Here is a 17,586-nt window from a genome sequence, read left to right as displayed (position 1 = left end):
GGATTCAAGAAAAAAAAAAAACACCTTACTTTAATACCTAGCAGTCCTTTTACCACAAGGACAAAAGGATGGACACAAATACCAACAGGGGAAAAGGTACCGGATCTCTCGTTTCAACTCGATTCAAAATGACATCAAATACCAAATTTTGATGAATTTTCATCCCGAGATGTCCCCCCACTATCCGCTTCTTGGTGGCCTCAAAATGGGGGCTTTGAAGATGCATAGGATGGTGTACCTGCAACCCGGAGTACCTGCAAAGAATAGAGAGAGAAAGCAGTCGCTGCCTTCTTATCGTGGCCTCGTGGGTGTCGATACCACGAGCAACGACCCACGGCGACATTGTTGGCTAGTGAAAAATTCGTGGGGACCCAAATGGGGTGTCAGAGGATTTACAAAAGTGTGCTTCAATGTTTTTTTCGATCTCGATGGGTTAGGTTTTTACAGCAACGACAATAATAAAAGTAAGTTCTGATCAGTCGTGTTAATGATGTCATACGTTTGTGTTATATCTAGATCTAACTGGTCTAACTTGATGCATTGATTGCTGCAGGAATTTAGAAGCTTTTGCACTGTGGGAGCTCATCATCATCAACTAAGTATAAAAAAAAAAGACAAAGCAACTAGTATATCTAGCTAGATGATTTGGAAATTAAAATTTTTTATTACTTGGTATAACTTCATATATTGGCTCTGCTCAGAAGTTTTATTGGTCATCAAGGAATTAAAACGATGTAAATTAATTGGTATAACTTCATAGATGATCTTCCAAGTAATATATTGGTCATCAAGGAATTAAAACGATGTAAATTAATTGCATCGCTTGATGATCTTCCAAATTAATTGAAAACACAATATTCAGTTTTTCTAATATGTGCCAAATCCTTAGAAATTGAAAAAGTTTAACAAAGAAACATGCATCGCTTTCAATTTCTGGAAAAAAGATTTTATTAACTTCTTCAATCCAAGATACATTAAATGCCTTTTATGTGTGTCTAGGATTTAACGTTTTCATGTATATGCATGTTCGGCATTTTTTGTACTCCTTTTCCTTCAAATAGACGTCAAAACAAGGTTGGAAATAAATACCCAAACAGGGTTCGTTGACATTACATGATTAAACTCAATAGTCAAAACTGAATTCTAAATTTTAACTCATGTTTCTATTTATGATCAAAATGATTCATGTGACTGTTAAACGGCCATGTCTAATATTTCTACTTTATGGTATCTAATCGATCGTCTTCTCAGGCCGCTTTTAGCTTGGCTGATGTCGAAGCAAGATGGGAAAGAGTGTTATGTCCAACAAACATCAGGAAAATCCCCAGAAGTCCCAAAGTTTTCAATGTGGTGAAAAGATCCAACTGTCGAAGGTAAAAGAACAAAAAATAAATAAGTCTACATTAGAGGTGTGCCATGAAATGTGAGCTGCTGAACACACCGAAACAGATGAAACTGTGGATGTACCTTCAGCCAGAAAAACACATAGAGCAAGAGAACAGCTGCAATGCCACCATGGAAGAGAATGGCAAATGTGGCAGGCACGGCTGATGTCGGGAAGTTCTTCAAGTTCACACCAAGACGTAACAACTATGGCAAAAGAATCAAAACATCGGCATAACAACCATTAAGAAGTAGTCAACAAAATGAAGATAAGTGGACTTAAACTTTAAGCCAAAGTACTAAAGGTAGCTAGACAGGCAGATTTGCAATGGGTCACAGCGGGTCAGTTAAGTATGTGCCAGCTCGTTACCCACAAACACTGCCTTCGATTACCTAACGAACTAATGCGTTAATACTTATAAATATAGATTTAGCCGTCAATACGTTTGATGATGCTGTACACATTAAAAAACAAATCTTGACCACTTGACACACAGCCCCACACCCATATTAGCCAACTTGTCTATTTTGAACCATTTGAGATTTGTACACACAGATATTTAGCATAGCATCTACAGATGGACTTACCCCAACTAAGAATGCCAGAAATGGAACAAAAACCAGACCCAAGAAGCCAAAGGAAACCTCTTGAGAAGGACGTTTTTCGGGAACCCGGAAGATGTGTGATATCTCTGCTTTGGGCCCGTATCTTAAGTAAGGACTAACAGCTAGTGCAGGGGGTTGGGTTGTCTTTTCAGGTGCGGTGGGCATATCTAACTCGATAGAGCCAAGAGGTTGCAAGAAAGAGTTCTCCTGAAACGCCGACATGGAGCTTAAAAAATGACCAAAATTTGATGGACACAAATATTTGCTAAAATGCAACATTTACCATGGCGGCATCACCCACTGTCAGCTCAATGGCATATTGACCGGAAAGATAGAAAAACTTCTCAACAAGACCAAGAAAATCCTGAAACAAACAACGTACAAGTGTAAATATAAAGTCCGACATATGAGAAGTGGTATAAAAATGAGGTATTGTTTTTCTGTCTTTTTACAGACTCAATTTTTTAATAAAGCCAGTGATAAATTTCGAGTTCGTGAAAGTACAGACCAACACACAACAATAATTGCATGAATGAGATTCATTATAGCAATGATTGCATGGATTCAGTATACTAATGCTAGAGGCTATGGGTCACAATCTCAACTTCACGCGTAAAGTGGTCAACTTGGATTGTGTTTTAGCTCCATCAGGTATGCCATAATACCCGCCCAATGCACGGTGGTTGGTGATTGAAATATTAAACTTTTTGTATAAATCAATTCATTAACTTTAATTAGTATACAGCTAAGGGTGATGATGGCCAGCGGCCGGCTTTGCTGGCAGCCGGCTTTTGGTTATCTAATGCATTGTTAAATTTTAGATTGTGATTTTATTTGTTAATAGAATATTTAAAGATATAAAAAATTGATCAAAATCACTCTAATACCATACTAAATTTGTTGATCAAATTGGAAGAATATTTTATTACTGATTGTGTGAAATATTTACCAAAATTATCCTTGTTCTTAAAATTTTCAAAATTTAAGACACCTCGCTTATGCTTTATAAGGGAGTATAGAAGTATAGATATTATAGATATAATAGTTGTAGATAGTAAGGAAACAGTAATATCATAATAGAAGAAAAAAAAATCAACCAGAGTTATCTCAAACTGGTTCCCGGAATTTCCGACAACAAAGATATGTTCAGCTCCAGTTTCATGTCTCAACTTTAAAAATGCCTGCAAAAAAATATGTTAAATAAGTAAACCAAAAACTTACAAAATACAGACAGTCTAGGAGCTGGTCAGATACCTGATGTGGCTTGAACGCCTTGCCAAATGGGGTTGTCAACACAAATGATAAGCGTAACTTCTGAAGGTGGTTTGCTGATAGAGACACATCTGTCTTTCCAGGTAAATCAAGCCTAACAAATCATATAATCAGATGAGGTGAATACAAAATATGTTGGGTTCTATGTGCAAACATGATCATCAACAAACCACTACATGTGAAGATAAAAATAATCTCTCTGTTAGTGCATTCTGGGTTAAGGGGTTATTAAGTGATTATAGACAGGAAAAATGAACAGCTTTTTTTAAGCAATTGAAAAGCATACTTCTTTTCAGACTCCACGTTATCACCCTCAAGCACAGCAACTTTGGCACTACCAACTTTAATAATTCCAGTAACATGGACTGGCACTTTGGTTCGGCCTCCGGTTGCAAATTTTCTTTTAAGTTCTGGATCAGAAAACACGATCTAGCAGAGAAAAATTAATATGATTACACAAGATATGTTGTCAAGGACCACATGGGAAAACAGAAGCATGAAAGGTGTTAATTTTCAATCAAGATGGAGTACCTCAAACGCAAAAACATACTCCCCAACATCAACACCTTCTGGCAAAGCATCCAAGGTATGTATAGCTTCTACGGGATCGAAACGAAGTTCCTGAAGTAAAATAGAATCATAACAATCAAAACTAGAAACTTAGGCTTGAAAAAATGAATCATTGTAACAATTGCTATCTTTGCGCTTGGGGCAATGACGCGGCTAATGAGGTAATAACCGAGGCGCGTCAATTGCTGGTTGAAAATCATTGTAACAATTGCTGATTCATAGAGAACCTGCTTAAGAACTGAAGCGTCTTTTGATCCAGAGCTAAAAACTTGCATGAGCTTTACTGACAAAGATGGAGCAGAAGATCCCAGCACGGTGTTCACCTTAACCTGTAAACAAAACATAACAGAATTCACAATCTGGGAGCATAAACCCCATGTAAAGTTGTATTTAAACTATTCAGATGATCAATAAGCATTGCAGGTCACTTTTGAATACAACCAAGACATGTTTATGAAGAAATCACATGTATCATCCAAACTCCATTATTTCATATCTAATGATACCCTTGGAAGGTTAGAATTTAAAAATCTTATCAATCACAATTTGAAGAAACTAACATGATGAAATGTGGAAAACAAAACAGTACACACCTTAAGTTTATCTTTACTGGTCAATGAAAGCACGGAAGCTGGAAGCGATAAAATTAGAGGAACAGATACCCTGGAATGATAAAGATTTTAGATTGTTTTAAAGAAAACAAGAATGTACTATTAAAAAATGCAACAAGTGCAGTGACCAGACTAGACTTGCCTATTGTTTTCTAAGCAGGATAAAGAATCAATTTGGTAATACAAGTCCTTGCTATTGCCAGGAGTACCAATGCCAAGAAAAAATCTTGCTAATCCCAGAATCTTGTCATCAGGTATCTGCATCAATTTGAGGAACATCAAAACTAGATTTCAATCACAGAAAAAGAAAGTGTTTTGTAGCCTAAGTATATAAGACTGTAGCGCACACTTAAACTTCCAGAAGTAGATGCGAAGGTTGTCAGCCCCCGAACAACTGCAGAGGTGGCTGAAAGTGGGCCTTGATGTGTACTTGCGTCAATATGTTTGTCATCAAAGTAATAAGCCCCGTCATCTACAAAACAATATTGGTTACATGAATATACACTGATAAAATAAATAAATATTAGTGATTAATTAACGACATGAAGCAGCAAGACACAAGTACCTCTTTAATACAAGTGGAATCTATTCTCATTCAAATATTCTGTAGTCTTAAATCCTAAGGAACCACACTAACCTCCCATACTCTTTTGATGCATATCAACAAAAACACGGATCCTAATTGAAATTCATTCTAATCTGCTTTGGGCATTGGTACATGCCAGTCATACTTAGACAGTTTTCATCATGGATGCATCACCAAAATCCATACACTATAACTGAACTCATTGGCATTTCAGATACGAGCAACCAAAAAACATCTAATAACCGAAAAAAAGTTTTGGTGAAACTTCACCAGGTCACTTACTTAGACAACAGCACTCCCAACCAACCTATAGCCAGTAAATAATCATAAAATGATTGGGCTCCAAAAGATATGAACACACTGAAACACATCCTATTTTGCAGATACAGCATTAAAAGGCATAGATTAATCTACTTTAGGGGTGGGGGTGGGGGGCAAGTAGAAATTGGGTTTTTTTTAATTTGGAAAATGTGAATAAAAATAAAAATAGAAAAAAAACGTGTTTTTCATGTTTTCTTAGAAAACATTTTTGAAAAAGAAGGGGTGCTTTCCCCAACTAAACGCGCCCTTAGTAACATCACAAACAAATCACTGCCAAAAGATAATGATATAAAACCTTGCATAGCAAACATCAACAAATCACAAGCATACATGCAACGTATTGACCTTGTAAGCTTGCAATTAGCAGTCTTGACTTTCCTTAACTTCAGGTTGTAATAATATAATTCATAGTCTAAGATTACTCAATAAGAAATCCAACACTAATGGAAATGATTAGAGATTAATATAGATAACAGTGTTGGACATACGAGAAGAAATAACTGACGCAGTGACGCATACATGTTAAAATGGAGGATAAAGAGAAAAGCAGCAAAGGAGATAAGGATGTAGAACGGTAAGAATTTTAATCTGATTGAATTGGTTCAACACTACATGACAACACATACAAATTTATTAACTTAAAAAGAAGAAAACCTGTCCACTGACCATATTTCTCAATGCTGTCGAAAAGCTTCACAATATCTTTTTTCAGAGTCCCAATCTGCAGAAAAGGTCCGCAACAATTAGACTGAGCATCAATGTTTCATGTTATATTAAGTAAAAAAATAAACATCACAAAAGTAGAGTTCGATTGTCCTCAACAACACGAAAAGATAAGGGAAGACACAAGTAGCATCAAATTAATGGTACTGAATCATTTTCTATTATAAGCGCATGTGAAAATATAAATTATATAATAAGCTAAAAGGGGTATCATTAGCAACTCGTGGCATATGTAAAGCATGATGCAGATGACAATGTTAATAACAAACCATTCACACAGACATCAGAAGATAAGCACATCCAGATAATACATACAACAGCAGGAGAAAATTCGAATGATACACATCCTCGACCAAACATTATTCATTAAAATAATACTTTTATAGTGGACTTTAGGCTTAGTTGCATACATGCATAATATCTGTCCTTGGTTCATATTTGTCATGACAGACATGAGTAGAAGGTAGAACTAAATTACCAAAGTTTCATCGATTGCAGAAGCTGCTAATGATACAACTCCAGAAATGGTTTCAAATGCTACTCCTGAGTCAAGTTATTAGAGATTTCATGAGTGTTTGACCATTAAAATGTATCTTGTAGCTTTACCAGGTCAATTATACATATGAAATTTGTCCAGTGGAAAAAACTTACCTGCAGCATAAGTACTAGACTCGGGATTGTTGGAACTAAAACGCCATCTTCCATCACTTTGGCTGAGAGCCTGGGAATAATAACAGATTCAACTAAGACATTCACATTGCAGATAACTGTAAAGTTGAGGTGGTTCTGCTTTAAATAAGAGAAATCTTATCCTTTAACAATCTATGCAAGCAAAACCAACCTTTATGGAGCGTATAATCCCCTCAGCGTTTTCGAGAAGTATATCCACCTCAGAACTCTGATCCTGCATGAAAATAAAAGAGATATTATGTCATAAAAATGCAAAGTTAATAGTTACACAGTACACGGGTAGCCGGGTAGGTAAACACTTTTAACTACCTCCCCTGACAATTGTCCTAAGAAAAAAATTGATACTTTCATATTCTACAATATTATCAATATTATCAAAAATTGATACAAAATGAAGCACTGACATTATGACTTTCTTCCACATTAATGCTTACCTTGATAAGTAGCAAGCCTCCTATTGAATAATAATAATCTAGAAGCGTTGTTGCATCTTTGACAGCAACTTTAAGTCTTGACGCAATGCCCTGAATAAGTAAAAGTTAGTAAGATCTTTTAAGCCTGTGAAAAAGTAGGGGAGAGCATTCCAAATAATGAGCCAGGCATAACAAGCCTACATACCATTATATCTGCCTTGTTTGCCTTGCATTGTAATATCCCATTAACTCGTAATGCATGGTACAGGTCTTTTATATTTGCAGAAGACGTAGATAGAGTATCTACCACAGAACTACAAGTTTGCTCCTTTAGATCAGATTTATGTATTCCAAGGACCTCGAATGTCCTTAACGCTTCATATGCTTCTTCTAAGCTGAAATGAAGAACGCTTGATCAGATGCTTAAGTGACATTACAACATATAAGTTACTTTTTCTAAGCAATTTGGTACCCATCCTGATCCCAGATCTAAGACAGAAAGCATCATGTGAAGAAACAGACTAAAAGAGAGTAATATTTTGAAGGCATCGTAACCAGTTCATTATATTAAATTACTAAATTGTATACGCGATAGAACCAAAAGATATGCGTAAGTGTCATAAACAAAAATAAAAAAAAGTCATATACCCAGAGAATGTGTGACACTAAAGAGTACAGAAGATACACTTGTATGCCCAATTGGTCATGGAAATGCATAAGACAAATAAGAAAGCACCTAAAAGGCCGAAAAAGAAAGAGAACCAATGATATTGGAGCATGAACCATGGTGATATATCTCTTATGGATTGATATAATTCCTACAACTAAAAGTATCACAAAAAACCTTAACATTATAATCCAGGTTACATTTCCAAAACGCGTTTTCCCCGCAAAACAGCCAAACCAGTAAGTTTTTAGCAGTACATGTTGCCTTCTAGCTATGCATTTACATCCTTTCCTAATTTCTTCCTCCTAGACCTAAAAGTGTTAAACATAATCAACAAAAACATAAAAAAAGAAAATTAAAAAATCCTCTAAACACATACTCTCATATAGCTTCTTACATTCACCAGTATTATTTTGCAAATCCAAAACAACTGTACCGAATTCCACTTTAAAATTTAATAAAACCTATAAGTATACAGTACACACTTATATACATAACATATAAATCGATAACAGAAGTTAGGTAGGGTTTAAGAAACCTCGAAAACGATCCACCATCAGCGGAAAACAGTTCCAATGCAGCGGAGCGGTGAGATTCAGAGATCGGGTGAAATACCGCTGCAGCTTCACAGATCGACGCAACTGCTAGTAATAGTATAAGTATACATCCTAATTTTACTGCCATTGCCTGAAATAAAGAGAGAAATATGATACGATTAAAAAAATCAAAAAGACTGTAGGTTTGATTGAAGGTGTAAGAAATAGATTCAGATCTTACGAATTTGATCGGATAGCCAGTGGAGTGTGTGTAAGTCGTCGCCCGGACTGTGTATTTCAACGCCTGAATGTGAGCTTAGACGCGCAAGACATTTCCCTTTTTACCCTTCTTTTTATGCTTTCGTTTTGTTCATAATCAGTCCGAAGGTGTGATTCTTTTTACCCAATTGACCTTTCACTTGGATAGATTAATTATGTACTCAACCTGTTTTTTTCGAAAACAAAAAAGATAAATGGTGAATACTTTCAATTTTGATGCGCCATATTATGATAGAATTTTAGTTACATTTTAAAAGGTTTGCTTTTTCAATTTTTATGTGTATAGCGTAGCTAAAATCCTCTCACAAAATTTAGATTTGGTAAAATTCGAACCTTCATCAATCGGGAAAGAAACCACAAGTGAAAAAGTCTTTCACCACTCGGCTAATTATGTACTCGACTATCTTTTGGTATTACCTTGTGGGCGACGTGTAAACAGATTCAAACATGTACCTGTAATTTAGTAAAGTCCTTCGTGATAGTCTTACAAAATATTTACATTGAGGAACGATTCCTCCAAAGTCGAAACCTCGAGATCAAACTTTCATTTTGAAATTAATTATGTGATGACACAAACTATCTCATTGTTACGTCTTGATCTAACACGTGGTATGTATTGAGTCATTTACGGGGGTATGGCCCCCAATTGCTCCAAAATAAGTTTCATCTAACACCTGCCAAAAATAGTTTATATATTGATGTATTAAGCATGTTCTCAGTTAAAAAATATTTATCACGTGTGTCATAATTAGAAAATAGAATATTATTAGTTTGATTAGTTAATATTAAATTTTATAGTCTGACGTGTGATTGGAATATATGGTGATGAAATATGACAAAATTTTTAGGTAATGTGAATATTGAAACTTAGAAAAACATATTAATAATGAGATTTACATAATTTAAAATTAAATAAGTTGATTTGTAAGTTAAGTTTCATTTGGACATTTAAAAAAAAAAACTCCAAACAAAATGTACCAAAACTATATCTAAATTTTAAGAGAAATGATTTGTACATTACTAATTTTTGGCGTACACCACTAACTGTGCTTTACTTACAACACATTGATGGTGTATCATTAAAAACTGAGATCACCTCCTAAACACTCTAGAATATTTTTGTTACTTCAATTCATTTAAAATGTATATAACGTTTGTTATCATTTCTTTGTTATGAGTTCGCTAAAGATTAATTGTTTATTAAATTAATTATGTAGTTATTTGTAATTGATATTGAACTTATCTGTTAAAGTTGTAAAAAACTATTTATGTTGTATTAAGCTTTCTCTTACACATTTTACTGTATACTAATACTGCGTATAGCCTCGTAGAGACAGGGACTACCAACCGAAATTGAAAGATATAAAATTAAGAGATAATGACATAAATCGTCCTTGTGGTTTACCAAAATAATCACATTTCGTCCTTAAAAATTCAAAACCTTAAGGACAGTCCTTTATGAGGGATTAGGTTCATGTTTGGTCCTTTGACTATTTGACAGTCACCTTCTCCCCGTTAAACCCCCCACGTGAAGGGTATTCTAGTCATTTCCATTGTAAATGACGAAATGTGACTATTTAGGTAAGCCATATGGACAATTTATGTCATTGACTCTTTACCAAAACCTAATATTTTTTCATCTTTTTGTTTCACTTACTTAAAGCGTAGATATTCTAAAATTAAATACACATAAACATAATAATACATATATCTTTATTTGAAGATCAATCTATCCAATTTCATTCACCTATTCAAATGAAATGGCTTCCATTAATCAAAGGCAAAGAACACAAGAAAAAAAATGTTAGAAAACGGGGATACCGCCACTTTCATGCAAACCACCGCTGGGCTTTTTTAGGCCATCGGATCGTCAAATCTTTCATCGAATCTTTCAGGCCATCTGCTATATATATCTAAATGGTGACGACGGAGTTGGGGAGGTCGGCGTTATGGTGATCGGATTTTTTAGATATAAGTATAGATCTGGATATAAATATCGATTGGAAGTGGGGTGCGGTGGTTGGATTAGATATATATGTATCTAGATATAAATGGTGACAACAAATTTTTATAGATTTAGATACAGGTCGGCGGTGTGGTGCCCGACGGATATGCAATCACAACAACATGTGCGTCTCCGTTGCGGCAACCAGATGTGGTGTGGAGGGTCGAATGGGGTGGCGGCGTTAGTGCTGGTGATGAATGGGCATGACGGAGTTGGTGATGAGTAGGGCTGACGGCGGCGGTGAATTGTGAAGTGTCGACGGTTTTTGGTGGCGTGGTGATTAGAGGTGGCGGTAATGTGGGTCTTATATGGCAGGAGGTTTCCCGATGGGGTGATGGAGGTGTGGGGTAGGTGTTGTTGATGTTGATGTCTAGCGTGTGGTTTTCCGGTAGGTAGCCGAAAACTCCAAAAATAGTTTCAGAATAAGGTACAAACTGTAACTTAGCGAGAGAGAGAATGATAGAGAGAGGGGGTGACAAAATGAGATATATGAAAAATTTAGAGATATATGTATAGATTTATACTTAGAATGAGATAGATGCAGATGTATCGATATATCCATTGAAAGGTTTAAAAGGATTTGAAAAGAAAAAGATGATTTTTTTTTTTAATTATTATTAAAAAAATTAATTACACCTTTTGGTTTTTGTAAAGAGTTAATGACATAAACCATCCCCGTGGTTTACCAAAATAGTCATCTTTCGTCCTTTAGAGTGAAAATGACTTGAATACCCCTCACATGAGAAGCACGTGGGGGGTTTAACAGAGAGAAGATGACGGTCAAATGGTCAAAGAACCAAACGTGAATATTATTCTCCTATAAAGGACTGTCCTTGAGGTTTTGAATTTTTAAGGACAGAAAGTGACTATTTTGGTAAACCATAGACGATTTATGTCATTAACTCTAAAATTAAACCCGCGGGTGGTGATCAAAAGTGACAACAAACACAGCAGACGTGGACAAATCATAAATAACCACGTGTGCACAAGCCAAGCATCCACGTCACCACAACCCGAATAAAGAAACCCACCGTGAAGGTACAAATACTCGCAAAGCCCCAAGCTAAAAAAAACGAACCAAATCAAATATGGAATCCGAATCATCGTCAAGCAGTATCAAAGTAAAGGGCATGCAATTCGGATACAGTGGCGATAATCCAATTTTTGTTGATTTTAATCTCAAAATATCTCCTCGATCTCGTTGCCTTCTTGTCGGCGCTAACGGATCTGGTATTTCTATTTCTTCATTTCTGTTTTCTAATTATTGAATAAAATTTAAAATAATGGTTTTAGCTAATCATAGCGCGTCGTAAATTGGTTTGATAATGATTTTTAGGAACGGTTTAACTTACGTATAATATTCCGATTATTATCGTCAAAGTTTCAAAAGTGAACAATATTTGAGACTGTATATATATTTTAAAATTGAACTTTGACCGCTAAATTTGTTCACATTTGAATTACCACTCCAAAAGTTGTTAGGTAATGAACTTTTACTCAGGGGTAATTATTAGTGACTGACGTCAAATTTGAGATCTTTTAGTTAGCCTGAGATTTTAATCGGAATTTTGTAGTTTTGCAATTTGAATTTAATTAAGCTAATGTAAATATATAATAACCATTTGGAAAAGAATATCGGTTGGACATGAATTGGGCACTAATGGCTGCTGATTGAGAAGAATAAAGCTTAAGAATGAGTATTTTTTGTAATTTTTCGGCAATGCAGTAGTCTTAGGTGGAACTTTATTCCTTTACAATCTTAGGGTAGCTCTTGTGCACCATAGTTTGCATCAGCGTTTTTCCTAGACGATAGTACAGACTTTAACTCATGTAATTGCAATTATGTCGTGAACTTAGTAAGACATCCAGATCGGTGTCTGATGTAGCTTAGAATATGACCTAGCTTTTGTAATAAACCTATTGGCCTATCACAGTGTTACAACAGCCTATCTCGTGGTAGCTATTTTGACCCTGACATCCTGGTTATCGATAGTCTTCTCGGCAACCCCATAAATGTTACTTTGAGGATTATTAGAATTTTTGAACATAACAAACAGTTGTTTCTTTAACAAATGATAATACTTGTCTGTTCAAAGTTCTTTCTAATTAAGAATAAGAAAACAGCTTTATGGAGTGTCACCTACTCACCTTGTATTTATGCAGGGAAAACTACTTTGTTGAAGATTTTGGCTGGAAAACATATGGTTGGTGGGAAAGACGTTGTGCGGGTGCTAGATTTTTCATCTTTTCATGACACACACTTGGTTTGTAGTGGTGATTTGTCCTACCTGGGTGGATCTTGGACTAAAACTATTGGTTCTGCTGTAAGTCCTTATCTCATTGGTCATCTACTTTTCATTCAGTGCATAGTTTTGCATATCTGACCCATATTGTCTAAGCTATGCTTATGTTAGTTTGTCAATAAATGCTAGGTATGTGATACATACATGATATATCGACATGCAGTCGCTAGGATTAATTCATGTTGTCTGTAGCCAAGTGTATATCCATTTTCTGAACTATCGTCCTTTTTCTATAAATAAATTCAGGGAGAAGTACCACTACAAGGAGACTTCTCTGCAGAACATATGATTTTTGGAGGTGCGTTGTGACTTATTTTTTAGTTATTGTTCTATAGAAATTTTACTATATTGTAAAGTTCCATTCTTTACAAGTGATGTATAATTTATAAACCCCAACTCTTGCGTATTTTGTAAAACCTTGACATTTGAATACACCATAGATCATTTATTAGGCTTAATTTTTTTCGACATGTGTGCGGTTGATAAGATTGAATATGATTTCTACCATGACATTTGAATAAAATATAGATCATTTATTAGGCTGAAGTTTTTTCGACGCGTGTGCGGTTGATAAGATGGAATATTATTTCTGATACTTCGGATTCATACGATGAGTTGTTGACATATGATTGTGCACGATGTAATCAGTCTTATAGTTAATCTAAACCCTCTTTTCAACCTGTTTCATCTTGTTTCTATGCAGTTGAAGGGATTGATCCAGTTAGAAGAGAGAAGTTGATTGAGTTGCTGGACATTGATCTACAATGGCGGATGCATAAAGTGTCTGATGGGCAACGACGAAGAGTACAGATCTGCTTGGGCCTCCTTCATCCTTTCCAGGTCAGTTTCTTATTCCCAATCACTTTTAGACATGCAAGCATAAACACATGTAAATCATCAATGTGTCATATGCGAATGATCCAGGAATAAGGAAATGTTTCTTGTTCAGGTTCTCTTGTTAGATGAAGTAACAGTCGATCTGGATGTTGTTGCTAGGATGGATCTACTAGAGTTCTTTAAAGAAGAATGTGAACAGGTACAGGTTATCTGATTTCAAATGCAAACCTGATCTATTTCTTTTTGTTTTCCTATCTTCAATATCTGAACAATGAGTATACCGTTCACAATTGCAACAGAGAGGGTCTACAATCGTATATGCAACCCACATTTTTGACGGTCTAGAGTCATGGGCAACAGATCTGGCTTACATACAAGACGGAGAGTTAAAGAGGTATGAGAAGTTGGCAGAGCTTCCCGAAATGAAGAATTCCTCCAATCTGCTATCAGTGGTTGAGTCCTGGCTTCGTTCTGAGACAAAAAATCCAAAAAAGAAACCTGTCAATCCTTCACCCCTCATCCCAAAGACCTCCCCTTTTGATTCTTCCCCTTTCAGATCATCCAGGCACATGGCTTTCTACCGATGATTTCTATCCAGATGATCTATACTCAAATTTGAAGCTGCCAATATTTATGTTTTCACAAACCAAAAAAAGCTTTTGTATGTGAGTTATCCATTCTTGTTAAGTTGTTTTTTTTTTTGTCATTAACGACATTAGGATACAAACGTAGGTCCTTGAAGGGTTGTTTTATCTCCCATTACCAGTCATTGATATCCCATTGTGTGTAGCCATGTGTTTTTTTACCAGCTTACTATGTATTATGCTATTGCTTATTTTGTGTCCGTCAACATTAGCCTACCTATATGTTATAAATATTTGAGAAATATAATGTCGATTGTTTAATAATTGTTGGTTAATGATGGTAGTCCATTCATGTGAAATTTTGTGTTTGTAAGATTTGTCTACTGAGGTGCCATATGTCACTTTCACATGTTTGTGTGTATTGTTTAACGGGAAAATCATGTATGCTGATAGCTGCATACCGCCCCTTTCACAATAACACATGAGTAAATGAAAAAAACTTCTTAAAGATAAGCTAATAGCAGAAGAAAAAGATGGTAAGTACCTGTAAATAAAGCCGTTCTATAAAAAAAAAAGAAAAAAGAAAAAAAAGAGAGCACCTGTAAATAAAGCAGAAGAGTGTTGATATTTGCACTTGAAGGTAGGATGAATTGTGTCCCACAATGTAGTTTCTTGATTGTTTAGTTTCTCCAACTCCGCAGCAATGGTATTGGTCATTTGGTTGTATATCTCACCTACTGAACACTTTTGGACTTCCTTAGTGGGTAAGGTCTTGAACAAACAAAGATCTTTCTATTTATTTAGATTGATAATATTACTTTTGGACATAGACAAACACGTACAGGCGTTTGTAGGTCACCCCAAATCGACATCGTACACATGCCAACACTTATCAACAGGGAAATATTTTGATCTGTTACCCGAGCGTCACATACTAAATTGAAATTACAAAGTCTCCGATTATGAAGGGCTTGAGCTTAAATCCTGAACTTTATTTGGTTGTAGGATATATATAAGGGGAAATGTTAGGTAAAGCATGCAGTACCTATCTTAGATAAAGCAGGGGGTGATTATGTAAAATTCAGGAGGAGTTTATGTAAAATTCAGGGGGTTATGTATGTTTATTAAATTCAAAGGTTTAATATATAACTTTTTTTAATGTGACAGTACCTAAGCTTAGGTAAAGTCTGCAGTACGGATCATTTTCCCTATATATAATGGCATGAATTATCGGTCATCGGCATATATCTTCTATTTTTGTTCCAACCCCGCATTTGGTGTGAGTCGGTTTCATATTACACATGATGTTGCGGGACCATTGTGAAAACTTCTAGCCTTCGTATAGGTGAAAGGTATCCAGATATATGATAGTAACATACTAACATGCAAACTGTTTGTCGATAACCTTATTCAAACGTGTTTGGCAATCAAGTGCACTTCACGTTGATTGATGTGATTATGTAAAGAACTGTTACAAAACCGTTTGAATTATGACCCAAATCACTACAAATGTGTCTCGGTCGCAAGTTTGATTGCTATATGGAAAGTTAATTATATCGAAACCATCTTTGTAAGAAAATGACTTTAGGCAAACAATAGAGCAAACGTGATGTTATTTGCTTAAATGCAAATAACACAAATAGAATGGTGTGGTTACACACACACATTTCAAACCAAAGATGTCTTGTGAGTTATTATGAAAAAAATAAAATTTAATGTTGATAATAATGACAAAATTGTCAATAAAAAACTACAAGTTGATGTCATATAAGTATATGTAACTACAAAGTGATAAAATTATATAAATTTCTTAAACTAATAGCGACGGAATTATATGCTAACAAAAGCATTCATTCATAAATTAATAATTAAAGTAATGCTATATAAAAACGCACATTGCATACTTTAAAGGAGTTTTATAATGTTGCAGCACCTCCACGAAGTTAAGACGTGCTCATGCCGGGCGCCGGCCAGGCTCGATCAGCCGATCAAATCTTTTATCTACAAATTAAACTTATCCCATGTTATAATAAGATACTCATCATTTGAGGAGGAAAAAACAATAATTTCTTAATGATTTTCTTTAAAATAATACATGTGATGTTTGGAATCATGTATTACAAATATTATTTGATTATTGTGTTAATAAAACACAAATGATCATGAAATATATGTTTGACAGAAAAATTAGTACTTATGTTTCTGTAGACACAATGTAGTTTAAAAAAAAAAAAGCGAACAATCAAAACATGTCTCTTTTAAATACAAATCTATATCCATATTAGATAATAGAAACATAATCTCACACAATTACGAATAGTGAAAAAAGAATTTGGACCCTTTTTTAGCTTTTTCTTTGCAACCTTTGTAAAATTTACTTAGCGGAATGTAAACATGAAACATGTAACAAAATGAAGCATTAACCATTATGACCTTGGAGTTAGTTATTTGTTACAATTACGTAACAAAACATTGCAATTTTTTTTTATAGAAGACTTTATACATGACCCTAATAAAAATGCATTATATTTTTTACATAGTCTAACGATAGCTAATTTAAATATGAATACTGTATTTTAACAAACCATATTATAACTTTTAATCCATTAACCATCACTAAGGTGTCCTAATGATTTAATTTCTTACACTTTTGTAAAAATATCTTAGGGTACATTTTTCAATTTTAATTTGATGGGATAAGAAAGGGAATGAGAGGAAAACTTATGTTTTTGTATTATTGAGTTTTTTTATTAAAAGAAAGAAAAGTGATGGAAAAGAAAAGTGGGGGGTTTTGGAGCTAAAAACTTTCCTTCCATATTTGACATGATTTGGAAGGATAAGTTATAAATTTATCAATATACCCTTCAACCATTATATTACTATAATAATTACGAGGTTATAAATGTAAAATTACATATTTTTATTCTTTCTTATCCTTCTCTTTTAACTCAAAAATGCCTTTACATCCTTTTATTCACTTTCTTTTCTTTTAAATGATAAAACTCAAGAATGCATTTTATAAATATAATTTTTTATCCTTTCTTCCCCTATCCAATTTTCTCATTTCTTTTCTTTTAATAAAAACTTGAGAATACAGTCTTAGTTTTGAACCCTTGTAAAATAAATACCAAGTTGAAGGTTGTGACCAGGAGGATTGGTGATATATTGAATTATACAAACTTCTTCAAAATAATATAATA

At 34.6% G+C, this 17,586-nt stretch overlaps 2 protein-coding genes and 1 pseudogene across 3 annotated transcripts; 2 read left to right on the top strand and 1 right to left on the bottom strand.

The window, feature by feature from the left end:
- Positions 1-1,075: 1,075 nt before the first annotated feature.
- On the bottom strand, positions 1,076-8,694 carry LOC122592397 (dolichyl-diphosphooligosaccharide--protein glycosyltransferase subunit 2). Of its 2 annotated transcripts, XM_043764611.1 has the most exons (20): positions 8,620-8,694; positions 8,381-8,529; positions 7,381-7,570; positions 7,197-7,286; positions 6,914-6,976; positions 6,724-6,793; positions 6,551-6,615; positions 6,004-6,070; positions 4,790-4,914; positions 4,585-4,700; positions 4,425-4,494; positions 4,059-4,160; positions 3,793-3,882; positions 3,548-3,690; positions 3,244-3,355; positions 3,087-3,170; positions 2,273-2,353; positions 1,972-2,196; positions 1,468-1,590; positions 1,076-1,364 (listed from the first exon to the last, which is right to left on the bottom strand). In XM_043764611.1, exons 2-20 carry the CDS (start codon positions 8,524-8,526, stop codon positions 1,248-1,250), a joined length of 2,079 nt encoding a protein of 692 aa, XP_043620546.1. In that variant the 5' UTR covers positions 8,527-8,529; positions 8,620-8,694; the 3' UTR covers positions 1,076-1,247. The 2 variants fall into 2 exon arrangements, with proteins under 2 accessions (XP_043620546.1, XP_043620547.1); XM_043764612.1 differs by lacking the exon at positions 8,620-8,694 and having other exon boundaries at positions 6,016-6,070.
- On the top strand, positions 3,958-4,086 carry LOC122594718 (annotated as a pseudogene).
- A 3,035-nt stretch (positions 8,695-11,729) lies between the features above and the next one.
- Positions 11,730-14,745, top strand: LOC122593083 (ABC transporter I family member 19). The gene is made up of 6 exons (XM_043765429.1): positions 11,730-11,892; positions 12,826-12,986; positions 13,212-13,263; positions 13,669-13,805; positions 13,915-14,001; positions 14,102-14,745. The coding sequence occupies exons 1-6, from the start codon at positions 11,751-11,753 to the stop codon at positions 14,387-14,389; spliced, it is 867 nt and encodes a 288-aa protein (XP_043621364.1). The 5' UTR covers positions 11,730-11,750; the 3' UTR covers positions 14,390-14,745.
- The last annotated feature ends 2,841 nt before the right edge of the window (positions 14,746-17,586 follow it).

Source organism: Erigeron canadensis, chromosome 3 (assembly GCF_010389155.1).
Source record: "Erigeron canadensis isolate Cc75 chromosome 3, C_canadensis_v1, whole genome shotgun sequence".
Classification (NCBI taxonomy): Eukaryota; Viridiplantae; Streptophyta; class Magnoliopsida; order Asterales; family Asteraceae; genus Erigeron; species Erigeron canadensis.
Note: the sequence above shows the minus strand (reverse complement) of the source record. Positions and strands in the feature narration are given on the sequence as shown.

Excerpts from the sequence above, each read along its gene's own strand:
- LOC122592397 (XM_043764611.1), bottom strand. The coding sequence starts at position 8,526 with ATGGCAGTAAAATTAGGATGTATACTTATACTATTACTAGCAGTTGCG. Across the intron at positions 7,571-8,380 it reads GATGGTGGATCGTTTTCGAG|CTTAGAAGAAGCATATGAAG; the intron begins GTTTCTTAAACC and ends TCTTCATTTCAG. Across the intron at positions 6,794-6,913 it reads GGATTATACGCTCCATAAAG|GCTCTCAGCCAAAGTGATGG; the intron begins GTTGGTTTTGCT and ends TATTATTCCCAG.
- LOC122593083 (XM_043765429.1), top strand. The coding sequence starts at position 11,751 with ATGGAATCCGAATCATCGTCAAGCAGTATCAAAGTAAAGGGCATGCAA. Across the intron at positions 11,893-12,825 it reads TGTCGGCGCTAACGGATCTG|GGAAAACTACTTTGTTGAAG; the intron begins GTATTTCTATTT and ends GTATTTATGCAG. Across the intron at positions 13,264-13,668 it reads AGAACATATGATTTTTGGAG|TTGAAGGGATTGATCCAGTT; the intron begins GTGCGTTGTGAC and ends GTTTCTATGCAG.